The following is a 23905-nucleotide window of genomic DNA, read 5'->3' as shown; positions in this document are numbered from 1 at the left end:
AGGGGTATAGGCACATGTCAGTCATTTTTTCAGTCAGTCTCAGCAAAGGATACGATTTAGAGGACGGCAATACCGCGTCGGGTGAAAGTAGTGGACGAATTCGTCGTACTCATTTCCATAGGAGCCTTTTGATTGCTGCAAAATAGGGATAATTTCTATCTTTGCTTTGATTAGGGGTGTGTAGCGTAGCAGTGATGATGTCGCTCCGACGCAAACCGGTATCGACAGAAGGCTTCTGTTCTGTTTGTTGGTGTAATTTTTGCATAATTTTGGGGAAGCTATATTTGTCAATAGCTTTGTCAAGCCGCAAAATATTTGTCCACAGACCTGGTCTTTTCCGCATCCAACAAAACACTAAATAACTAAATGCAATAGTGAGTATACCCGTCCGCGGTGAAGGGCCGGCAGTGGGCTGTAAGTCGAAGCACACGGACCCACTCAAAAAAAAGAGAGAGAAAAAGAAAAACATGGGTCAGATAATTACTTTCCTATTTTGTACATCCAACTTCAAAGGTCTGTAGAACAATTGACTGGACAAAGCAGACCGTGAAAAATCAAGCCTACTAAATATTGCACGTAAGACAAATGGTCATTTTTCTTTAACCTGAGATAATGACTTAAGACAGGGCTAATTGGATGCTAATTACGAAAAGTTTTATTATTTAGTATAATAAAGTAAATTAAATGCCTACCAACATGACTAAGGGGAAAGAAATATGGATCAGGTACTACGTTCTAGTTATAATTATGCTTTCAAGCTAAATTTACATAGAGTGATATACGAGGAAACATTTAGTAAACGTAGAGCAAAGCTTTATCTTCGTCCATTCGTCTATATCCATTATAAATAATAATAATAGTAATATTAGTGAGGATTAGGTTAAATACCGTACTCAAATCAATTTCACTAGTTTTTAAAACTAATAAAATAGATCTTTTCTCAAATGACCAAAATCATGAACATAGTTTTCTATAAAATTTTAGGTTGCCCTGAGATACTAGATGCTTAATAATATGTTTTTAGTTTTTAGCCGATTCTCAACCTAAAAACCTTCCAGCTCTGGAATCTATTGGACTTTACTGTTACATTAAACCGTAAAGCGCGTCGCCTCTTTGTATTTTTCCATTATCATATCACTGGCATATAGGAATATTGCTTTTCTTCCCCGTAAAAAACCTTCGCAGCGATTTGCTTCTGATCCTACGGTTATTATTTATCATTTATAATTATTGTACTGCTAGTCAAACGACATGCAAAAGAAGCTACTAAACGCTTAAGTTCAACCTGTCAAGAAAAAGTTTAATTGAACTATTGCAGAGGTTAATCCTAGTCATAAATTATCTGACAGCGAATAGAACGCTCTTTTTTTTTTAGAAAACAGCGGTCGTATAATGTCTATTTTCCTTGCTGTGCAGTTCCTCCCGGCACGATTCATTTAGCTAGGGACAAGTCTTAGGGAGCATTGTCGATTTAAGCCACCTTTGATGTAAACGTAATAGCGGTGATAAAAACGGTAATAACAAATAAATAGTACTAGAATTGTGCTATTTTGGGCAGCGCTCTGTCTGAACCAATTGGATTAGTGTCCAATGGCAAAGTCAAGAAGCTTATCGTGTATTTAAGCTGATGATCAACTGGGCAGCTTTAGTAGTACAACTTTCAAGCGGTAAAGTGGCTCGGAAAATCATTTTAAATAAGCTTGGTGCCGCTTAGCAGTTTCTCCTGTATTGACTTTAACGATATATAGAAAAATGTAAAAAATATAACCTTGGCAACATTTTTAGAAATTTCATTTCAAGCCAGTGCACCGGTGGGTCAACAATTAAAGTTAATGTAGAATCGTTAGTTAATTAATTAACAATTAATTAACTAATGATTCTAAAAAAGTTCAATATTAATTAATGAACAAAACAAAAATGCTAAGATCAACGTTGCTTGTACTAGAGTTACCTCGCTGCTCTGATGTCTAGTAGAAACAATGCAAATGCGCCCCAACCACTTCTGACAGGTTTTTGACGTAAATATTAAAAAAACATGTGCGATATACGTGTGTACCTTTACGAATGCGTATAGACACAGTTAAGCTTTCTATGGCCGTCTGCTTATTATACACAAATAAAGTAAAAAAAGATACAAATGTAATGAAATGATGATAACCCTGAAAAGACAGCTATGAATCAGCCCGAAAGATTTGGAGTTTGAACTTTCTTGCAAAAAAATAAACTCTTGTGAAGTTATCACCTTCAAAGCGAACATCGAGAAACGGCAAAATAAAGGAGCAAAAGGATTAACTGTAAACCCTGTGCTTACCAACCCTTTCAGCGTTAAAAACGTTTATAGGTTTATCTTTATTAAAATTTAGGTTTTACTCTTTATTCGGTCATCTGTTGGCAGTCTTAACATTAAGACATTTATATTATATATTATCATTGCTAAATAAAATAGCGCGCAAAACAGGTCCCTTCATCATCTTTGTCGTCATTCTCATCGTCTCGTTTCTCCCGTGCTTTTGTTCTTGCTGTTTTCTTTTTCGTTCATTCTCCGTAATACGATTCTTTGCAGTGATTTGTTTATATTATTATTACCATTTCATTTTATTATGAGATTTTCATTTAAGGATCCTCATGCCACAAAAACCTCGAACGTGGCAGCGATTGTTTTAAACGCGCTCCAATTCCACATCTTCTTTTTTTCCTCTGCTCAACGCAGTAGAGCAGACGACGCACCTATTTCTTAGGGATAGAAAAGCGCCAGGGACACAACACTTAATAATTTACATAGAGGGAAGCTGCGACGAACTGCCCTACCACAGCGCTAGGCTATCGGCGGTGGCCCATGGAGGTAATCAGTATTGCCGTAGTCACCGCCTCGCGCAGAACGAGGCGCTTACACGGCCATATGTAGTGTATCTATTTGTTTCTCCTTCTTTATCTTTATCTCTTGATTTTTGCTTTCTTTCTTTCTTTCCCTCCAAGATCTTCAAATTCTTTCGATTTTTCTCATTCAAGCTTTTTCCAATCCTACAACCGCGTCGTATGTAGCGACGGTGTTGATGATATCATTTAACTCTCGGCCGCTGTTGGCGCTGCTGCAGGAGTGGGCCGACGCAGATTGGGTCGAGGCCGGTTATTCGCGAAAAGCGCACCGCGTTGCCTTTGTCGAGGTCGTGAAGGTCCTGATGTTGTTGCGGGACTCTCGGTCACCTCCGCATCGCCAGTTTCCTCAACCTATGACAAATAACAGTTTTACCTTAGCTATTTAAGTAAGCTCGTAGCTGTATGTCCAACACAGTGCAGTACGCTCTATATAGAGAAAAAAACTAGAAGAGCGTCTGAGAAGCTGGCACGGTCCTCATCAAATCTTATCTATCTGCCTAGTTGCGGTTCGGAGTTGAATATATAGGAAAACTGACGCAAAGCCTTTTTAGCTCAGTGCATTTTTTTTAAAGGATGTACACAGAGTCTATAAAGGCAACCTGGAGTTAATTTTTAATGATTTGAAGTTTGATAATAACCGTTTTTTCCAGTAAGTACAGGAGACTGCAGTGTAGTCCTGAAATACCTAAGTTAACTGCTACTAATAGAAAATAAATAAAAAATTTGCAACACACTGCTACAATCGTATCAAATAAATATACGAGAAACGTTTTCAGTAAATGATATAGTCGTGAATAACAAATTAATATATCGCAAAAGCACTTATACGTTGTAAATATCGGTAGAGAATGTATCAAGTTCCTATGAAATTTGGCCTGACTTCTAATCAAGTATAGGCTGATTAACTAATTATACCTTTGTTTCTTCAGTCCTGGCTACAGGAGCTTCCGTCTTTGGAGCCTCTTCTTGACCTGTTTTGTCCTTTTCCTCACCAGCTTCGATTGTCTCTTCTTGCTGCTTCTTCACTATGAACGAAATATACGATCAGTCATAATTAGGGTATTAGTTATAATACTAATAATACAATTAATTATAAAAGAAGGAAAAAGAAACTCAAATGAAGTCATATGATATCTACAGCAACTTTTTGGCTACTGCCAGCAAAGGTGAATAAATAAAATTTTTTTTATTTAATTAAGATTTCTACATGGTATACATTTTTTTCTGTAATGTATCTACGCAATTAACACAAAATAGAAAGAGAGAATCAGTTCACTTTATACAAGTTCAAAGATCAGTCTGTTTGATAGAAATTTAGACGGAACAGCGATGCTTTAAGTGGCGACTTAAAGTTCGCGGTATATAAATTATGAGCTATCGGTCGAAGTAAACATTAACCATACTTAAAGAATAACACGTCGAGCTTTTTTTACCGAAAACCAGAATGAAACCTTTTTATACCGTTCATTGTTCCAATTCCGCTTGGAAGCAACTAACGATTAGCGGTAAAGATACGGCGCCTATAAATTTTACTACACCAAGTCTGACGCTGTTTTTGTTCAAATCCAGAGTTATCTAAAACTTTATCACGCAGTTGTTATTACAACTATAGAAAACTAGACAGAATTCAATCAAAGAATAACTATTTACCTTTTTAGGATTCGCCGAAAATATATTCGAAATTATACGTTTTAAGGCGTTAACACTTGGATCGATTACTTGAAGAGGCAAGTTTTCGATTTTTTTTTTTAAACCTTTGACCTGTTTCGGCTTGAAAATGATATATAACGTGCGCGTCGCGTAAAATCAAAGGAAATTTACTCTGAAGAACACAACAAAACGATCGCAATTATTTATGACGCATATTCTTCACCCTTGTCTTATTTTTTGTCCCCTTTTATACCATTTCCTTCATTTTGTCCTTGTTTCTATAACACATTCGCCGCTCACTATTTCTAACGCGCTAAGACACGAGATCGACAACATCAGTACAATAGCCTTAGAAGAAACTACACCAGAAGCGGCCGTTATAGTTGCTGCAACCGTGGCAAGCAACATGCTGCGGGAAGGTCTACCTCCCCCAACTCATTGCACCAGGATGTTGCCGAGCGGGCCTCAAGGACACATTAAGAGCTCTCAATCTAACGACCTATCTCTATTATGGATCGTAATAATATATGATGGCTGTCAGGAGAGCAAGCATCAACAACGAAGAGGGCTAATGATACCTCTGGGGATTGGCTTAGTTGAGAAAGAACCACCGACAACGAAAGGAAACGACTGCCATCTCGCCGAAAGCTAGCGGCTTCTTTCTTTTTCAGACTCTCTATATGTCGTGGCAAAGTGAGACTAGCTTGTTGTTTGTGTCCATTCTGTATGCTCAACAATATGATGCTATGACGAAAACAGCTCCCTTACAAATTTCCTCATTCAGTACATGCGTAATAACATACAATTAGCGACGGCAAGGTATAGACAAATTGTGGAGTTGTATGATATCACTCGTTTTATGTCTAAGAGACTGACGCTCACCAGAGTATAACAAAAAAAGTATTATTTTTAGAGGATGAGGCTAACATCGTACCTGGTCTTCTGCCAGGCCTTGGCCGAGGTCCTCGAATTCCCTGTCCCTTTCCAAAGAGGCCGCCAGCGGTTCCTCTTGTGGGAAGGGGCTTCTTCGTTGGTGCTGTGGTTGTGGTTTCTGCACTGGAAGCTGCCGGTGCTTGGACGGTTGTTCGTTTTGAACCACGACGCGGGCCGCCTCCGAAACGCTTTCTGGTAGGCTTCGTTTCCGTATCGGATGCAGCCGTCGTTGTGGAAGATTCGTCTCTGTTCTCTTCGGTGTCATCTTTGGGTGCTTCCGTTGAAGGCCTCCTTCGGCCTCCGCTCAGCCGAGATGGTCTAGTGGGACGTGGTTTTCGCGACACCGTAGTTCTCTTTGATGGAACATTAGTCGTTGTTGTGGATGTTGTTGTAGTTCTCCTTCGAGATCCCCCAGAAGGCCTTGGAGGACGAGTTCGGCGGTTTCCAATACCCTTTTTAGGCGATGCCTCGGTGGTGGACGTCGTCGAAGGCTCCTCGGTAGTTGTAGTGGTAGTCGTTGAAGTTGTCGTTGACGTAGTAACTGTCGAAGTTGAGGAAATTAATGCAGGTTGGCCAGAAGGAACGGAGACGGCGTCAGAGTTGAGTCGGGCCCCGGATGGAGCCACAATATGGTCGGTATCTGCCGATTCACCAACGGCTGCTACTGAAATGTTTTATAGCAAATTAAAAGGGACAAGATTCAAAATTGGTCTCGGGCGAGATTAAGTTAATAATTAACGGCAACATATTATTTATTTGCAAAATGTAACCGACAAATGGACTTAAGTAACAATACCAACTGGTTACAAACATATGTACAGGATAGATAACAGTAATTATTTTATTTATTAAAAATTTCATTTTGAATGGTTGGTCATATACTTACGAAGTATTCGAAATAAGCAAAGACAAAGTGTACTTAAGTAGAGATTTGTACATATCATACAAACTTCGAATCAACTTACGGGTGGATGAAGCAGTTGCCGTAACTACGCTTTCCTGCGAATTAACCTTCAAGCTAGGTGTGGCTGTTGATGAGGTCGTGGCACCGCTAAATTGCGACAGTGACGCGCTGCTCGAAACTGTCTTAGGCTGGAAACGAGTCGACGGCGTTTTGTCGACGTTGTCAAACGAGTCTAGGGAATCGACAGGCTGTTCCTTTGCGGTATCGTTTTTTCTATCATCATCATAATAATAGTAATAATAGACGACATATTCTTCTTTCTTTCCATCCTTGTCTTTTGTCACAGTTTTTTGTACGACCTGAACAGGCTTCTGATTTCCAGATTGACCGGCAGATTTTCCCTATATAAAGAACAGCAATAAACATGCTATGTAAAGAAGGTCAAGGTGTGTTTACAAATGTGACCTTACTCCAACGTATTATTACAACTGTTGCTCGTAAAACATAATTTATTAATTGTGCAGTAAAAAGTGGTGCAGTCATTGAATCGGTGACCCACGTCAAATCAGCTTTTTCACGACTGGTACGCCATACGCGGCCTTTCTCTGTCTCTACCTCATTTTCTCTTCTCTTTGCCACTTTAGCGCGGAGACCGACGTCCTCATTTGGACGACAACGGGAAGAGCACAGTAAGCGAATGGGTAAAATAGGGGGTGGCCGAAATCGAAATTCGGAACCCCATCCCAACTGCTTGCCTCGTAAGGTCGTAACATGCGATGTCGATATTGGAACAAAATGAAGGGACTGAGCCAAAACCAGTAAGTCCAGTGATATTGCGAATACAGTAAGCCGGATGCGATTTAAAAGATGTAACGAAGAACAGAGCGATCACTGTTCAGAATGATATGAAAATAATTACCTGTCTATCGGTGTTCTCGACCGATGATGTTGACGACACGCTCATATGGCTCTTCTGAACGGCCGGCGTCGATGTTTCGATAGCAGAGGTGGCCGAGAACGGATGCTGAGTCGCGGCCTGAGGGATCAAGCAGTCATTAGTATCGCTAGCGCTTAAAGCCTTTAAGCAGGACCTATGTAGAAGGACAGGTTGAAGGAAAAGTGCCTGACGTCGACTGCTGGGGTCGTTCGTCACGCGTTGCGAGGTTTACGTCAGATCATACGCCTCATTTCTTGCTTGCTCTATTCCCACAAAGTCCAAAATTATCAGTCGTAAGCTCCGTCATCACAACGATCTTGGTATAAGTTCTGTGCTATACCTCTCCTCGTTGTCAATGTCGGTAAAATAATAGGCACTATTGTTGATTCTTTATTGTACTCTTCGCTCTATTAGATAAGTTACCTTCAACTTATCGAGGTCAAAAATGCATAAACGAATAAAAATGTGCTGCAAAAGTCTATGAAACGTTCGTTCATTTTCATTGTGAATCAACATACGACATGCGAAGAAAGTGTCGGGTAGGAGAGTTCCTCGTAACGACAATAATCATATTCGTGCGTAATGCTTACTGTAGTCGAATGGAAAGGCATTACGGCACCGAAGTGTAACGTAGTGTTATTGCAATTTTTATTATAAATCGGAACTTCGGTTATAAAGAGTCTTGGATTTATCCCAAGTGCGTATATATGGCGTGCATATGCGCGTTTCCTTTACTGTTCTACGGCCTACGGTTATAAGTAAGGCTAATGCACACACCTGCTAATAGTGGAGCTACGAGCCATTATTACCAGCCAGGACCGCCGGCGTAAACATAGCAGGAGCATTTAAACTCGATCAACTATATAACAGTTGTTAAAGAATATATACGTGGAGAATGTGAGCCTTTGACTGCCCAAAACCCTCGCTCTTCGGCGTTTTTATTCTCCTACCAAGTAGCCTTCGCCGACCATCAGCAAACAGCATATAAATTTGTCATCATCGCTTATCACCATCCACAAATTACTGGCATTCTCCTTAACTGATAAAGAACGCACAGCGCTCTCTGCCTGTATACCTTGTCCGTTTCACTCTCCCTTCATCGTCTTCTTCTGTTTACATACACGACACGTTTCTGCTAGCACTTCGTACGCTGTTTACCTCTGTGGCTGTCGTGGTTGTGGATGGTCTAGAAGTTGTTGTTGTTGTTGTTGTTGATGTTGTTGTCGTTGCTGTGGTACTTCGGACCGCACTTGTCGGCGCCTCGTACTCCTGCAGTTGTTGTTGTTGTTCATATGAATACTCGGAGTCATCGACATCTTCCTGTGGGACAGGATGTTGAGGTACGTGTCTTTGTTGTTGAACTGGAACGCTGGCAGTTGGCGCCTGGTAGTCGGTATAGTACTGGTTGGGATATTGTTCCTGATACTGTTGGTACTGGTGGGGGCCTCGAACCTAATAATCAAATCATCGTGTTCGCGTGCGACGGGATCGGACGTAACGGTACGGTAGTTGTTGCGTTACTACTGTGCTACTATGTTTAAACACATGTCAAATATAATCACATATCGAATGCGTATATAATACTATGTGCATTATTATGTATACTTACCACAAATGATAAGTGATTGCAGCCTTGGTATCTACCTACAGTAATTTAGGCGTATTAACGGTAGAAGACGGTATCCATGTGTATATACATATATATATATATATATGGTGCTTTACACCTCTCTTAGGTTCTAGTCTAGTTTATACAAAATGTACGAGAACCGTAATTTGCGTAGTTGCGTGATAGCTGTTGGGACGCAAGAGTGATTCTCGGTACTTAGATGTGCTGTTCGTTGGGCTTCTGCTATTTTTATCGAATCGTTTTCGTAGCGAAAGCATTAGCTTGCAGCGAGCTTTGCTCAGGTGCCGCAATGACTCCCCGCAGACTGATTTTTCTTGAGGCGTACAGCATTGCCAAAGGTCTCAACGAGTCTGTTTCCGCACGCCGCTCGCCATCGGCAAATCCCCAGGCAGCTTTGTATCCTCTCAATTCTTGAAGCTTTTCCTCAAGTAGAGTGTTGTTAAGACTGCTAAGTCTTACTAGCATTTCTGTCAATGTTATGCTTGTACTTTCTCTAAGGAGAGCGAGAATGCATAAGCATCGTGAGAATATTACGGCAAAAGGATCCCCAAAACAAAGAAAAGATCTTTGCTATGGAGAATACCAATTGTTAGGATGCTCGTTCTGCAGCCGATTATTAATGTTATTCTCATTGAAATCCAAAATTTCACTGATATGGTTAATTATACCTGATATTCGAGAATTTTTTGGCAGACCTTTCTACAGACCGTATGAACCGATTGTTTTTTGGCTATCCCCTCACGAAAGGGCGTTCGTACGTCATGTATAATAGTTTCCAGGAAAACAGAAAGCCCAAAAGTTCACCCCACCCCACCCCCCCACCCTCCCCCTCCCCCTCTTCACACCCTCTCGATCTGTGCTAATTTTATGTGTCTCAAAGCTATCTTTTTGATGTGTGCTTTGTTTCTAGTCGCACTAAATCAACTTTGCTCGTCGTCTATGAGTTAAAATTAATTATCACTGTAATATAAGGAATAACAATGAAGTTTCTTCACTGTTGTTTTTTGATTCTGTTTATTTTACCTATGTATCGTTAAGAAAACTCCTCATGCCTCATGAACATTTAGTTTCCTATTATCTGAGAGGTAATAAAACCCGTTCTTTTAAAGGGATCACATGAATTACTGCACTGCTGAAAATGCCATAATTTACGTTCATAAATACGGAACCTATTCCGTGTAAGAAACTTTTTTTGTGTAAGAAATGTTTTGCCTAGACTATCACAATAAGTATCCGTGTCATAAAAAATGAAAGCTAATGTAATTCAAAGAAAGCAAAATGGCGAAGAAGAGTTATTGAAACAATTCTGACCATCGCACCGATCTGTTGAAACGCCCAAATTCAATATGCGGTTTGATATAACTATCATAGATTTTATTGATACGAGAACGATGCGACATTTTGTGCATTAAACATTTTTCCTTGTGTTCATAAACTCTACTTACTCAATTAGGCCGTTTCTACTGAATTAAAATATACTTACAACATAATTACGGTACAATTTTATCGCCTCGAGGAAAGCCGCAATGTCATTCTGTACTCTATGGCATCTAGCGTTAAGCCGCTTATTACGGAAAAATAAAGCAGAAGCATTGCTTGTACTCAGCTAATAGCATTTCTATGATAATATCACTACTGTTTTTTTTTTATGTAGCAGAAAAATAGCTGTGTACCCGTCTTATATAATAAGAAATTCTGAATAAGATAACGGCCATGAAGGAACCGTTTTGATTAATACCAGCGATTCATATCACACTGTTCGTCTACCGAGCTTTCTCAATAGAACGACTAGCAGTCAGGCGAATGTAGTTCTTCTAACCTCAACTGTCGCTTCCTCCGCTATAACAACGCATAGTTACGGCACCCACTAGTTTGACAAACATGTTTGTTTTGTTACTTAGCGGTAGTCGCAGACCCTTTACCAGAAGGTCGAAAGCTAATGATAGACATACGTCAAGATGATTCCGCTATGTGCTGAAAGGTTTGCATTGACACGGCACAAACAAAAAACGCGACAATATCGGGTTCCAAAAACCAAAAAACAAGTAGCAGAACTAACGAAGACGAACGACACAGAACGACAAATATTCCTTTTCAATGGTGGTTCAGTTTTATGCATTATATCTAGGTCGTGGCCTGCCAGCGCACTGGCTGCGTGCTGTCGGTTGTCCTACAAAAAAGTAGCCATCGATTATACCATAAAGAAAAATGGTGTTCATTAGAATCGAGCACGATAACAGATCGACATGGATAATTAAACTGTGATCACAGACCAATGGGTGACGGCTGACATCTAAACGATGTGTCAGGGAACGAATAACGGAACATGTCAGAAGCCAGGTCTGTGCGATACTTGTGCATGTGTATGTTATCAAGGGTCGACTGTGTGGACATTCTTGATTATAGAGCACAATCTAGCCAGCCATTAGTGAGAAGTATCGAACTAAAAATATACCTAGAAGTCGCTGGGGAAATCCTTCCATTCGGATGCGTGAATACATCTACAATTAAATTTCAAATAGGGTATTGACATCCTCTGCGAGCTAAAATCAGGATCAATTTCGGATTTCGAGAAAAATGGTATTGTTCAACGTCGGTCAAACCCACACCAAATAGCACAGAGGCCTATGAAGCTACATTAACTGTCTGAATAAACAACAGGCGTTGTCCTCTACTTGTATTTAGGCCCATTCTAAATTAGTTCTAAAGCAACGTTCGGCACATTTTTAAGCTTGAAGAGCACCCTTTTTTCCGAGTAAGCAGTTATATCGTACAATGGACAGGAAGTAGAAACCGCTGAGGCGTCACTTAAAGGAGGACTGAGAAGACAATCTCAAAGTAATTATGATTATTTTCGCTAGATAAATAAGCAAGGTTGGTAAGTTTTATACGACCCTCGTTAACTCTTGCTTGTCTATATAACTATGTCCAAAATAATCCTATCGCGAAATGTGAAATGTAAAGGTTTGGCCTAAAAACCCATAAACTCAGTATTTGCCGACGCACCCTTGAAGCCATGGACCAGGTCTTTACAAACAGTTTAAACAAAACGTTCTTTACCATACGATCAGTGTGTCTAAGACGTGTGACTCAGTGGCTGTGTGGTTATCTGACAAACCACTAGTGACATATAAGACAGAACGTGGGATAAAGCGCGCGAAAGATGACGGTCAAGCGCCACATGGGTTGGCATATACTTATCTAAAGACGCAGATTTTCTACAAAAGCTCTTTCTCAATATAATTCGAGCTCACATAATCATGCTGACATGCGACACTACTGCCCAAAAATAAAAACAAGCGTAACTCCTGGCACCGATATGGTGAAACGGATATTAACGATGAAGCTTTCTGAAATTCGACTTCGGGAAGAGGAATCAGCACCAAATACAGTTTCTTTGACGAATTTTATCTGAAGATTAAGGGAAGTATCTCAAAACGTTCATCCCATATATTTTATATAGCAGATTATGAAAGACGATACAACTTCTTAAGCGTTTGTCAGAGCTTTCTTCGCTATTCGGATACCAAGTGACACACACGCTACGCTCGCTCTAAGATCGTTGCTGACCCTTAGGTTGTCGTTAGTTCTTGAAGAAGTTTCCGATAGACAACAGATCCTAATGAGGTATAACACCTGACTTGTCTCATCGTCTGCGGCCTAGATGGCCTTTTTTTCGATACTCGAGGTTCACACGATCCTGGCTCGTCCGACACAAAAGGCCATTGTGTCATTTTAGCACCAATAAAAAATACCATATTTTTGAGTTCACGTGATTTACCGACCTGTTGGTATGGATGCAGCTGTTGCGGTTGCTGATATATCTGTTGGGTCTGCTGCTGCTGCTGATTTGGAGGTAGAGCCCGTACAAATACATTGTAATCATCCGCTCCCTGTGCTTGCGCGTGGCTTGTACCTACAGCGAGAACGAGCACGAAGTACGTTACCCTTTGGTAAGGTACCCTTAAGGTTGGCCGTTTCACCCTTAGTCTGTAAGACAGAAAGACGAAACACTCAAACTGAGCCGTCTAATTTGAACCAGACTGTATACACCAATTTAGAGATAAATCATTAAGTACAAAGATGTTCCTGCTAAGTTTTTTGATTAAATAAGTAGCTGCAGCTTAGTAACTAGTTAAATATAGAATACATATATTTGAAAGAAGTCATAAATTTGAAATCTACCAGGTGTTGTATACAAACTAAAAAGATATAACGAGCGATAGCTGATCTAGGTGATATAAGAGTTCAGGTATGCGTACGGGGCGAACTGCTTTACTTTAGTTTTAATCTATGGCGAACATATTGAACCGTTATCATGAATGAAGCACATTTCGGGAATGTAGAAAATCGACTGCATTTCCTCGCCTTCGGAGCAACTGTTATCCATTTAATACGACAGAATGACCTCCAGACCACTATTTACGAATGCGTGAAGTCGCTTAAGTAATAAGCTCTTTCAACTTAAAGCATAACTTCAATAGGAACATCTGAAGAGTTTTGTGTCTATTATGGTGGATTGTATCAGTTCTGTTAGACACAAATAGCATTAGACAATCATCGATGGCTATGAAATCGGCAATTTCCCATAGCAGAATGACAGGAAGAACTATTGTTTTAAAAATAGTCCACTTTGTATCTACTATTATTGCTCCTCATGCGGAAACGATTTCCACATGTGTGTTCCATAAAATGGATGTGTATTTTCAGAAAGTGCCCATAAAATTGACTATGTGCGTTCGGCTGAAGTGTGCTTCTGACCGCTGAAGGAAGCCGTAAATTGATAATACCTAATAAAGTTTAACAACTCTATGGCGCATATTTTCGGTAACTGGGTTGGGAATTTGAAGTAAATAATTTAAACGGAAAGTTCATCATTTGCTGGAGTAATATAGTAAGGGAATAGACAAGTCCTTTAGAAAGTAAGTATTGTGCTTATTAATATTTTCGTTTGGACGTCTGCAGTTAAAATTTGTTACGGTACACCTTAGTTAAGAGGCCTACCTTGTTTCATTCGCTTCAAAAACTTTAACAAAAGTATCGTTGTATCTTTTCAGTTTCTTTATGTTGATTGTGTTTGTCAGTCGAGCTACCTAGATACTTAAACCATTATATTATTAGCCAAAAGCTAACTTAGTTTATCGTTGGTTGTTCTGTTATAGACTGCAGGCCATCCAAAAATAAGGACTTTTATCTTGACATAAATTTCCAACTTCGCTGTTGCTTCACTCGTATACAACCGGCCGTTCACTATTCCGCTGTCTGTCTTTTAATGTCTTATTTTGGCCGTTCTGCCCCCCCCCCCCCCCGTGTTGTTTTTTGTATAATATTTCTTACGACACCTAAATTGGGACATACTTTGGCGTGCTAACTCGCCACAATAGAAGATGTATGCGAAAATAAGTTATCCAATCTTTCTGCATTGAGTGATTCCCCCCAAGATCAAAAGCCTCTTTCTGAAATCGACAGTTTACGTTAATCCCGGCTTTAACGTGGCTTCTGAAAAATTTAAAAAAAGATTTCCACGAGGCAAACCAAAAGGTCTTCAGTAGAGTTTAGATTTAAAGGGCTTAACAATCTATCGAACTTGGTTGTCCAACGTTTAACCTTCTTAGCCTTTGCACTCTTTTACAGCTTTGAAATTTTTTGTTTTTTTTAAACCTTTGCATCTTTGCAATATTTAGTTTTTTATCTACCCAGAATGTAATTCAGCTTCCATTTCTCGGACGTAGCGTACTTGAACGAACCTTTAGCGGATCTATACCTATTACGGTTGCCTGATGCGCTGTTCCTATTAAAACATAATTTTCGGATTAAAGAAGAAACATTTTCCCGATTTAGGAACTAGTTCTAAGCACATGTTTAAAAAGAGCTCCACATGCAAATTGTTATATCAGAATTTTTACGTCGTTTCGACTGTGAGGATATGCATATATATGTATATACAATTTTATCCTATGAATTCCCGGAAATCAGATGTATGTAATGCGCGAAGTTGAGGTGCATTAGAAACCTTCGTACATATTGCTCGGGTTTCTCGATTATTAAGCACCGGTCTTTAATACGAGAATAAGGGTACTGATCTCTGATGCTCTGCATAAATACTATTGTATAAGAAATTTAGAAAAACCTGTATATTGCTTGTAACCTGTACAAATCTGCTCTATGAATGAGGTAAGATGGTTACTCTGAGAAATATTTTCCCTTCTTTCAAGAAAAATTACACTGATTTTAGTTACTTATAGGATCCAACGCTAAGATAGACCTCTACTATAACCTAATTTTTCTACCGTACGCGGCTATTGTTTGTACTCTTTCTTTTGATCCTGTCCTCCTCTGTTCTTTTACTACCGCTTTTTGTACTACGTAGACAACCGCAATGCTATCATACATCATACGGTTACGTTTATATTTACCTGTTCTTCAAATATATCTTTGAATAGTGCTAACTGTTATTTTACCTTTTCAGGCAGCATATGGTCGCATTGCTATAGATATGAGTCTTATTACTATCGTTATTCTCGCCTGCATTTACATTATTACGCCGTACTTATATGTTGCGAATATCAACAAACCAGTATCTCAGGCCGGTTGTACGGTTCTGTTACGGCGGCCGATACCTGCGTTTACACGTTGCGTTGTGCCCCTCATAGACCACTCCCGATCTCTAACATAACACTTCTATATGTATGCATATTCATCTGCTCATATATATAGGCGATGCATGGCTGTCTATAGGTATTGACGTGGCACAATACCGTTGGCTGTTTCACCAGAATCGGCTTAGCTGCTCTGTGCTTGAGCTACTTCTGAACTTCTAAGCCTTTCAGCAGATTGGCAGAAATATTGAACGGGCAGAAGACGTTCGACTGTTGACGCTATACAGATAAAATGGGGAAGGTTAGCTAAAAGCTGACGGAGCGCAAGCATATTTTACTGGCTTTATTTCTCAACGTAAGGTACTAACTGTACGCAATAAGATCAAAGTGTTTACTGGAATTGCTTGTATTGCTAAGGGTTGATTGGCATCGTTTTCTGCGTCGCGTCTGTCAAGCTTTCCACCTGCCCCCAACTCGGTCTTCCGACCTCATATAGAATGGCTCTTTCGAAAATGAATTCCACTACGCCACTGATTTTTATAAAAAGAACTTGGCTTTTGCCCACTTGCATGACCGATGAATCCTTGCGCACCTAATCGAAGAATATGCATCCATGACTCTTTTCGTTGCGTCCACGCGGAAGGATCCGCTGTTCTTTATGGAAGTTTTTAGCTCCCCGTGGTATCAAAGCAAAGCGTTACCGGCAGGTTGGTCATCACATCCAAAATATAGCTAGTTACAATGTATTTCTCAGTACCGTACCTGTTGCAGTGTTGGGCTCGGATGTTATTTATTGAGCTTGGTGAAAAGAACAAATTAGAACAAGCAACTCGATTTATTTCGTTATAGGCTGCATATAAACGTCCAATACGTACGTAATACGACAGAGCTTTATACCTGTTTCACACATACATTTATCAATTGATCTTTAGTACTTAACGCGCAACACATCTCAATTTGTATATCATCATTTAAAGAAATGACTGACTCCTGGAGGATGGACGGATGACATCGGACGCACGTGTCATTCGATGTCACTTTGTGGTGTCTCTGAATATCATTGTCTGGGGTATCAATACTGTCTAGCCACGGGGATATGACACCTGATTGACAGATATGTTGCAGAAACAATTTCGACTGATAGCCTGGTCGATGTTGCTTGTCCAACTCTGATGGGGTGATCGCAGCGCTCGTGGGTGTGACTGGAGTACTGAAGTGGTAAGGGAAGTCTACTTCGTATAGCAGAAAGGAAGTAAACCGATGGGCTATGCGGCGTATACAATGTGAGCACATATACTGTGTCATATAGAAGAGGCGGTACAAAACGACGAAGATCGAATCCTGCGGTGGGGCCGAAACCATTGCTGCCCGGCAGGATCGCCTTAACCCGTAGACCAATCAAATCAACGTTGGCAAAAAGGCATCATCAATAAAGCATTAGCTCATCTACTGCTAAGCGAAATCAGAATTTGAATGAAAGCCAAATAAAATATGAGCAAAACATGAAACCAACTTTATTTATTATATATAAGCATAATAAAAGTCAGTGATTTGTTGAACTATGAGAGGTTGTATCTTGTGTCGTAATCCACCAGACTGGGCATGAACTGCATGCAGGCGGTGATTAAGTAGACAATCTGATGTATGTACTTAAAGTGAAACTTACGCGATTAAGGTGTAACTTTAACTTATATAAATATTTGAAATTTTATGTCCGCTACTGCCATTAAACACTGCTTATGGCGGCTGGCTTCAGCATGAAACAAAGTGTGTCTATGTACAGCTTCCGGTGTAGACCGCTTCATGTATCGGGGATTTTAGCGAAGAAACCTGTTGTCACTCTGTCTACACGAGGACACCTTAAACCTAACTCATCACATATTCAAGTCTTCTTTAGTAAAATAGTGAAGCATAATAAACAGGTCATTAAGGTCAACTCTGCAGGTTTCCTAATGGCTCAGCCCCTACCTAGTAAATCATGTGGTAACCTCAAAGTAACTTCATAAAACAAAATTAGATTGGTCAGGCAAGCACAGAAACAGAAACCAATGTATATTTCGCCAACAGAAGCAAAAATACCTTAAAGGGTACAAAAAAGTTTTCTGATGATAAACAGCATTGAAAGCAGCGACACCTTTGTGTATAATCGCTCCAGGCTTCCAGCAGCCCAATCGAACACCTTCAAGTTAAGTAGGACGTGATACAAACTTGTCAAAACGACGCTTTAAGATACAATCCGTCAATAGGCTGCGCCAAGTAAAATCGGGCGAACTCAGTGTTTTATATTAGCTTTATGTTGTCTATTAAACAGAACCACATCTATACTCAATATCATGATCTAACTAATATACTAAAGATGGCCTATCATAAATATATAAGCGCAGGTTCAGCTTAGGTAAGCAGGTACGCAAAACGAACTAAAGTAAGTGGAGAAACTATGTAATGGTTTAGACGAAGTGCATCATCGGTACTAACATATGGCCGTACTCGAACGTTTCTTTTTTTTTCTCTTTACAGTAGTAGTAGTAGTAGGGATAAAACCCGGCCTTTTTTCTGGAATAGCAGAACAAATTACATGCTCTAAACAATGAATATTGACATTATTACCCCAGCGTCGAACGTAAAATAGTACAGTGGTCAGACATCCCTAATGAAATGCGTGTTATGGCAGCTTGTGGCAGAGCTGCTTGATGGTAGAAAAATTGTGAACGGACTCACTGATGGCAGCCAAAGTGTCATTATAGATATACATAGACCTGTTTTAATAACGTTGTTGATAATAATGGGCGACACCATTGGCTGTCCGGCTAGTTGAAGGAGAATATCAATGTAACAGATATATCTTTGTGGATTGTTGCACCTTGCTTCTGAGTACATTTTTTTTCTTTATTTGATTGACATTCTTGCTTTGGAAATCAGCCAAGATAAGGCCTCGTTGCTTAATTCATACGACGAACGATAGCATATATTGTGATACCGATGACGAAAAGAATGATACCGCAAGGCGACAGATTTGTTGCCCACTGGCTTTTCCAATCAAGTTCTTTTTTCTGAAAAATTATTGTTTTATATTTTTGTTTGTTATCAGCTACTATATCCTTTTAACGACGTATGTGAGTCTACGAGTAAGCCTTTGGTACAACACTGGAGAGCCTTACTATTGGCTACACCGGTCGTGTGCTGCTATCGTGCGTCCCTTAGTGCCAACTTGTTCTTCACAAATAGAGACGCAAAGTCTGTTTTTAATATATATATATTTAGATACATATATATTGATTTCTACCTGCAGTGTGTCCGTCCATACACGTCTATTTGGGGGTGGCTGGAAACCGACTCAATCCACGTAAGTGGAATAAATGTTGGCCGAAGGCCGGCTTATTCTAAAACTTGTCAGATTTAACACGTCAACCGAGGCTTTCGACTTCTGGCGGCGTATCGACACCTCCCCTCATACATTTCAGGATAAGCTAGTCATCTCGACCCAAGTATGTAGAACTGTTGAGAAAACCGGGCAAACCCCACTCGAACTCGAATGCGGAGACCAACCTAGCACGTTTTTAGGCTCATAGAAGCCGAGGTAAATCAACACGCGACGCCTGTTTTCGAGCCAACGGCATACGCTATTTGGGATAACAGACAACGTTCCTATGCATTAATAAGTGCTGTTTTTTGTGTCTCTGCCGAATGTGCTTTTTGCTGAGAAGAAATTCACTGATCGGTAAAAATAAGGATACGCTTGTCGTTTTGCCGTAGACCTTCGGTCAGTGTGTTTGCCTACGAAATTTCAAAAGATATGAGCTAATGTAAGTTTGAAACCAAATGTAAATGTTTGTTTCGCGCTGGGAGTCAGCTGACTGAATAAGTGCTTAATGGCAATATTGAACGTACAATTTGAAACACTCAATGTTTACACCTTCGGTCGGTGGAAGTCCGGCTCCCTTTGTAAAAACGCTGCGAATTTTTAGGGCGTAAGTGCAATATTTTTTTTTTGTAACACGCACATAGTACTATGTACAATTTACCTAACCCCGAGCGCGAATAAAAATAGCAAAATGCTTTTAACATGCCACCGAAATCTATTGCGGGACGTCCCGTGCACTTCGATACGGCCTCTCATGAATTAATATTGACCACGCTTACGTAACAAACTCAAAATGGAGCGTCTAGATAAACCTATATCCCATACCTAGTAATATGTATTCATTCCATGCGTATAATCGCAGCCAGTAGTTTATACAGCAAAGGCCAACTGTTGCAGGTCTTTACTGTCTAACCAAATTTGCTATATCCGTGTCTATGCCAGCTGCTGATTAACAAATAATGATATTTTTACAGGTTCCTTTCAATATATTGTTGAGTATGAAGGAAACGATCGTAAAAACATACGCAGTGCAGGACATACGGATGCTTTCGGTGGAGTTGCTTGTACATAGAATAAAACGAAAGAATTCAGCTGAATTCGGTTTCATTCTTCTACTGAATCCCACTAGGTTATGCGTGGAAGACAATATCGGTCAAAAGGCCCTTCAAGCTCATGCGAAAAAGGATTCGAGTGAAGTACAATAACAAACAGTTTATAGGCAAAGCTTCGCTTTGTTGACATATCCGTTCAAATGAAAAATAACCTTCATAACATTATTCGCAGTACATAGATGTTTAGGCACACAATTAAAAACACTTTTTTTTTTTTTCGAAAGCTATTCGCCTTGGCACCGGAAACTATTTCACAGTGGAAACAAATTGGAGTCTTCTTACGTTCGATTCTTACCAAGGTGGCGGGCCCTCTTGGCCCTACGTAAAAGGCTTGCGCATCGGACAAATTCATTAAGGGCAATGGCTCTTCTTGTGTACACTTCTATTTTAAGTATAATTTATATGATGGTTCTTGCTAACTTAGGCCTTAAATAAACTAATTTTTGTATTTCGATCATTTTTCTCAAAAATAAGATTTTTCAATAGGTGCAAGGAGCTATAGTAAATCGACTTTTCCTACTCAACTTAGAAATTTGCATTAAGGTCAAACCATAACGTACAGAGATATTATGAAACAAAATCAGCTTTACTATTACTACTAATACAGCTATTAAATTTGATAGTATATCTATAGTGATTTTTATTGCAGTGTTAATTACATATATATACATATATGATAACAACATGTGATTTTTCCCCATGGCGCAAATGGTCAAACGTATTACCGTTCTGCCCAATACATTGCTAATAATGGAAAGCTGTTGATTCATTAATATTACCAAGCATTTCATTTTTGGCTTTCAAATGTTCGATTGGTTTCCTGGCGTAGACCTTTTCTTCAAGGTATCTCCGCAAAAAAGGCTATTGGTATCAAATTTGAGGAGCAGGCGATGCACTCTACAGGGGCTCTTCATCTAGTCTATCTGTATAAAAGATTCTCATCAAGTATACTTTTACCTTACGACGATAGTGTGCAAGTCCTGTTAGAATTAAAATTTTGAAAAAACACAGACTGTTGTCAATTGGTATCAGTTTAATCAAAGTAGTTGAATTAATCTTTTGATTAACCTGATAAAAAAAACTTATGTGATGCTTTCGTGTAGCATTTGGATATAGGAATAAGTGCAATGAGATTGATTAATTATTCCATTTAGTCTGAATGTAGCTCCATTGCTCCGGAGATTTTCTCCAAAAGCTGTGAATCGTATTCGAGCTTGGCCAACATACCATTCGCCAAATCGTTTAGTTCGGTGCCGATCATCTTCATTAACAGTACGTGCCATTGTTGGAATACAACTTTTTCTTCTATTTACAACGTCCTACGATGCAGTGGGCACTTGATTTGCCGATGCCAAGCTTATGGCTAGATTTCCTCACAGGTTTTTTAGGGTGTTTCGCCATAACCTTTCAGTACACCTTCTTGGCCGGTCAAGCTTTTTGGTATCCTAATTCTTTCGAAAGATCTCTATGAATATCCTAAACGAGTCCATTCGATTCAAAGTTATCCCTTATCCGAGTAATTGTAAGTCGCTTGGATGGCTCTGGCTAAGGCTCCTCGCGATATGATACCTATTCTATATTTTGATACTTCCAATACCATTTTGGAATAATTTTTTTTAAAAAATTAATTTTGGCCTACTAAAGCTCGAAAAGAAAGCACAATCAGAAACGTATGACCTGATAAACAATGTATATATACATTTCTATGTATGAATGGGAATATGTAAGCATAACTGCAATGATGTCGTTGCAATTCTTGAGATGAACAAATGACAAGAACAGCATTTCAGATACGCCATAGGCAATAGAGAATTTCTCAGCAGAGGATAAAACAGTGTAAGTTTAATACGGTTACGTTCAAAGTTAAAAATGGTGTCGAAGAACAATGCTAGCTACAGATGCTCCGCCTAATGTTTGCCGGTACATTATTGCCCCCTCTATCTGACGGTAGTGTGAGTCTACCATTTAGGTGGAAGCGGATCCTTAATAATACAAAGCTATCTTGACCTAGTCAATGATGCGCAACGAAACAATTGTAACCGGACATTGTTGTCTCTATGGGTCAGTCGGGGTGCCTCACTGCAAGCTTAGCTATAGAAAGAGGTAAGCCCTTCTTGCGAAACACATCGAAATACTCATGTTTTTTCCGAATATACAGCTAGTTTAAAGTGTCCTCCAATTTTGAGCTGTGCCACTATCTTAATAATACTAAAAATACGGATACATTGTACCTCGTCAACTGACTCCGACCTCGCTAAATGCCACTGATTTGCTGAGAAAGAACAATGTCGAAGCCGCGAAGAAGATGAATTAAGATATAAACAGCTTCGGCTCTATAAAGGCGTGTTTCTATAAAAAAAAGTTTCTAAAGTTGATGTTTCACGATCATCATGCCCCTCTCTCGAAGTTACATAGGCTTGCAAGGTAAGTTATCAAAAACTATCTCCACGAAATTCCTTGGGTGGCTAGTACAGCCTCATTAATTTTCAATAACAGAAATAGGTTTATCGTAAATCTTACGTCTAATATGACTCGCTAATTTTTTCGTTCGTGTCATTGGCTTTTGGTGAAGTTGGGAAATGTTAATACAGTGACACAACTGCTCCAGAGCCACTCGAAGCGATCGCTCAGTTGGAGATGCTTGCTATAAGGACGCCATTTGTCACATGCTCATATAGTAGCCCACTGAAAAGCTTTGAAACAGTAGCCCACCTGCGAAGTTCAGCTACAACCCAGTCAATATGGCTTACTGATATTTAACAAATAAGCAGAATTTCGTTTTACTATGGCAAGCTATTTGTACCCGACATAGCTGGCGCTGGAAACCTCTGCTTACCCTGGGACGTGCCAATAGGACACAGGAAAATATATTTTTGTACCTAGACTGTGTAATGAAGCCTTCTTTCGCATAAGTTTTCGACGATCAATACGAACCAGGTTACGAATTACCGGCTTTTAGCTGAGTTAGGTAGCAACGTTACGTGCACCGTGCTGCAAATTAGCTTATCTTAAAGGTACTCAAAAATGGTATTGCTGTTCACAATCCACGCACCGCTATTTTACTAACTTGATAACTTTTCAACGTTCAGAAGGTGTGCTAGGAAAAAGCATGTGCTTTGTCGGGGCTCCAAACAGGCTCTGATACATTACAGAAGTTGTCATTGATTGTTTTTCATTAGTTTCATTAGTCTAGGCCCGGTAGTACTCCATATGAGCAATAATCAAATAGATACGGCCTTTCATTGTTAACAACTTAAGATTTAACAATATCCTTTGTGAACTGTGTGTTTTTTTCTCCTAATCGTTAACGTTTAAACAGGGACGATTGTCTATAAGTAAGTTTTAATCCGTCACGATGATCGATGACACCTGTGTCATTTAAACCGAGAACGTGCCTTGCGACATCTGTTTACAGCCCCGAACAACAAGATAACATTTCAACAGTGTAGTGGTTAATTAAGTAGGAAAAGCAGAGCGGTTAAAACAAATGACAAAATATATGGGATCTGTTCGGTAATTGGTTATTATATGCATCAGTAATCGAGCTTTACTTCCAGCCATAAATGTCAACAATACGTATCCCATACTCACACTTTCTACTAGTTCGAACACTGCCCAAGCTGTCTTTTCAAGTTATTACGATTATTTTTTTTGAAAATCCACCTCGAACCCACTTTACGCTGCTATACCTAAATACGCAGCGTAGATAAGATCGAATAATGTCCACTCGCAAAATCTAACTTGAGTACAACAAATACCAGCTATAATTTACGTATCTTTAGATCATTCAGCAGATTTGATCGATTAAAATGTACTGACTAGCAAATAAAATTTCAGTTGATTGTTAATCACGGCCCATAGCACCTTAGCAGACGACATAGCTTTAACTTTTATATATATAT

At 39.6% G+C, this 23905-nt stretch overlaps 1 protein-coding gene across 4 annotated transcripts in view; it reads right to left on the bottom strand.

The window, feature by feature from the left end:
• Nucleotides 1–791: 791 nt before the first annotated feature.
• The window catches only part of LOC111259560 (uncharacterized), a 31584-nt gene continuing 8470 nt past the window's right edge, over nt 792–23905 (bottom strand). For 2 of the 4 annotated variants that reach the window (XM_022831682.2, XM_022831683.2), the window contains 7 exons: nt 12717–12921; nt 8460–8753; nt 7284–7400; nt 6426–6765; nt 5462–6124; nt 3793–3902; nt 792–3228 (listed from right to left, as the gene is read on the bottom strand). In XM_022831682.2, coding sequence (XP_022687417.1) covers nt 3064–3228; nt 3793–3902; nt 5462–6124; nt 6426–6765; nt 7284–7400; nt 8460–8753; nt 12717–12921 — 1894 coding nt within the window. In that variant the 3' untranslated portion in view covers nt 792–3063. The remainder of the gene's footprint in view (nt 3229–3792; nt 3903–5461; nt 6125–6425; nt 6766–7283; nt 7401–8459; nt 8754–12716; nt 12922–23905) is intronic. The other 2 variants (XM_022831684.2, XM_022831686.2) reach the window with 2 other exon arrangements.

Source organism: Varroa jacobsoni, unplaced genomic scaffold, assembly GCF_002532875.2.
Source record: "Varroa jacobsoni isolate VJ856 unplaced genomic scaffold, vjacob_1.0 scaffold_345, whole genome shotgun sequence".
NCBI classification, from domain to species: domain Eukaryota; kingdom Metazoa; phylum Arthropoda; class Arachnida; order Mesostigmata; family Varroidae; genus Varroa; species Varroa jacobsoni.
Note: the sequence above shows the minus strand (reverse complement) of the source record. Positions and strands in the feature narration are given on the sequence as shown.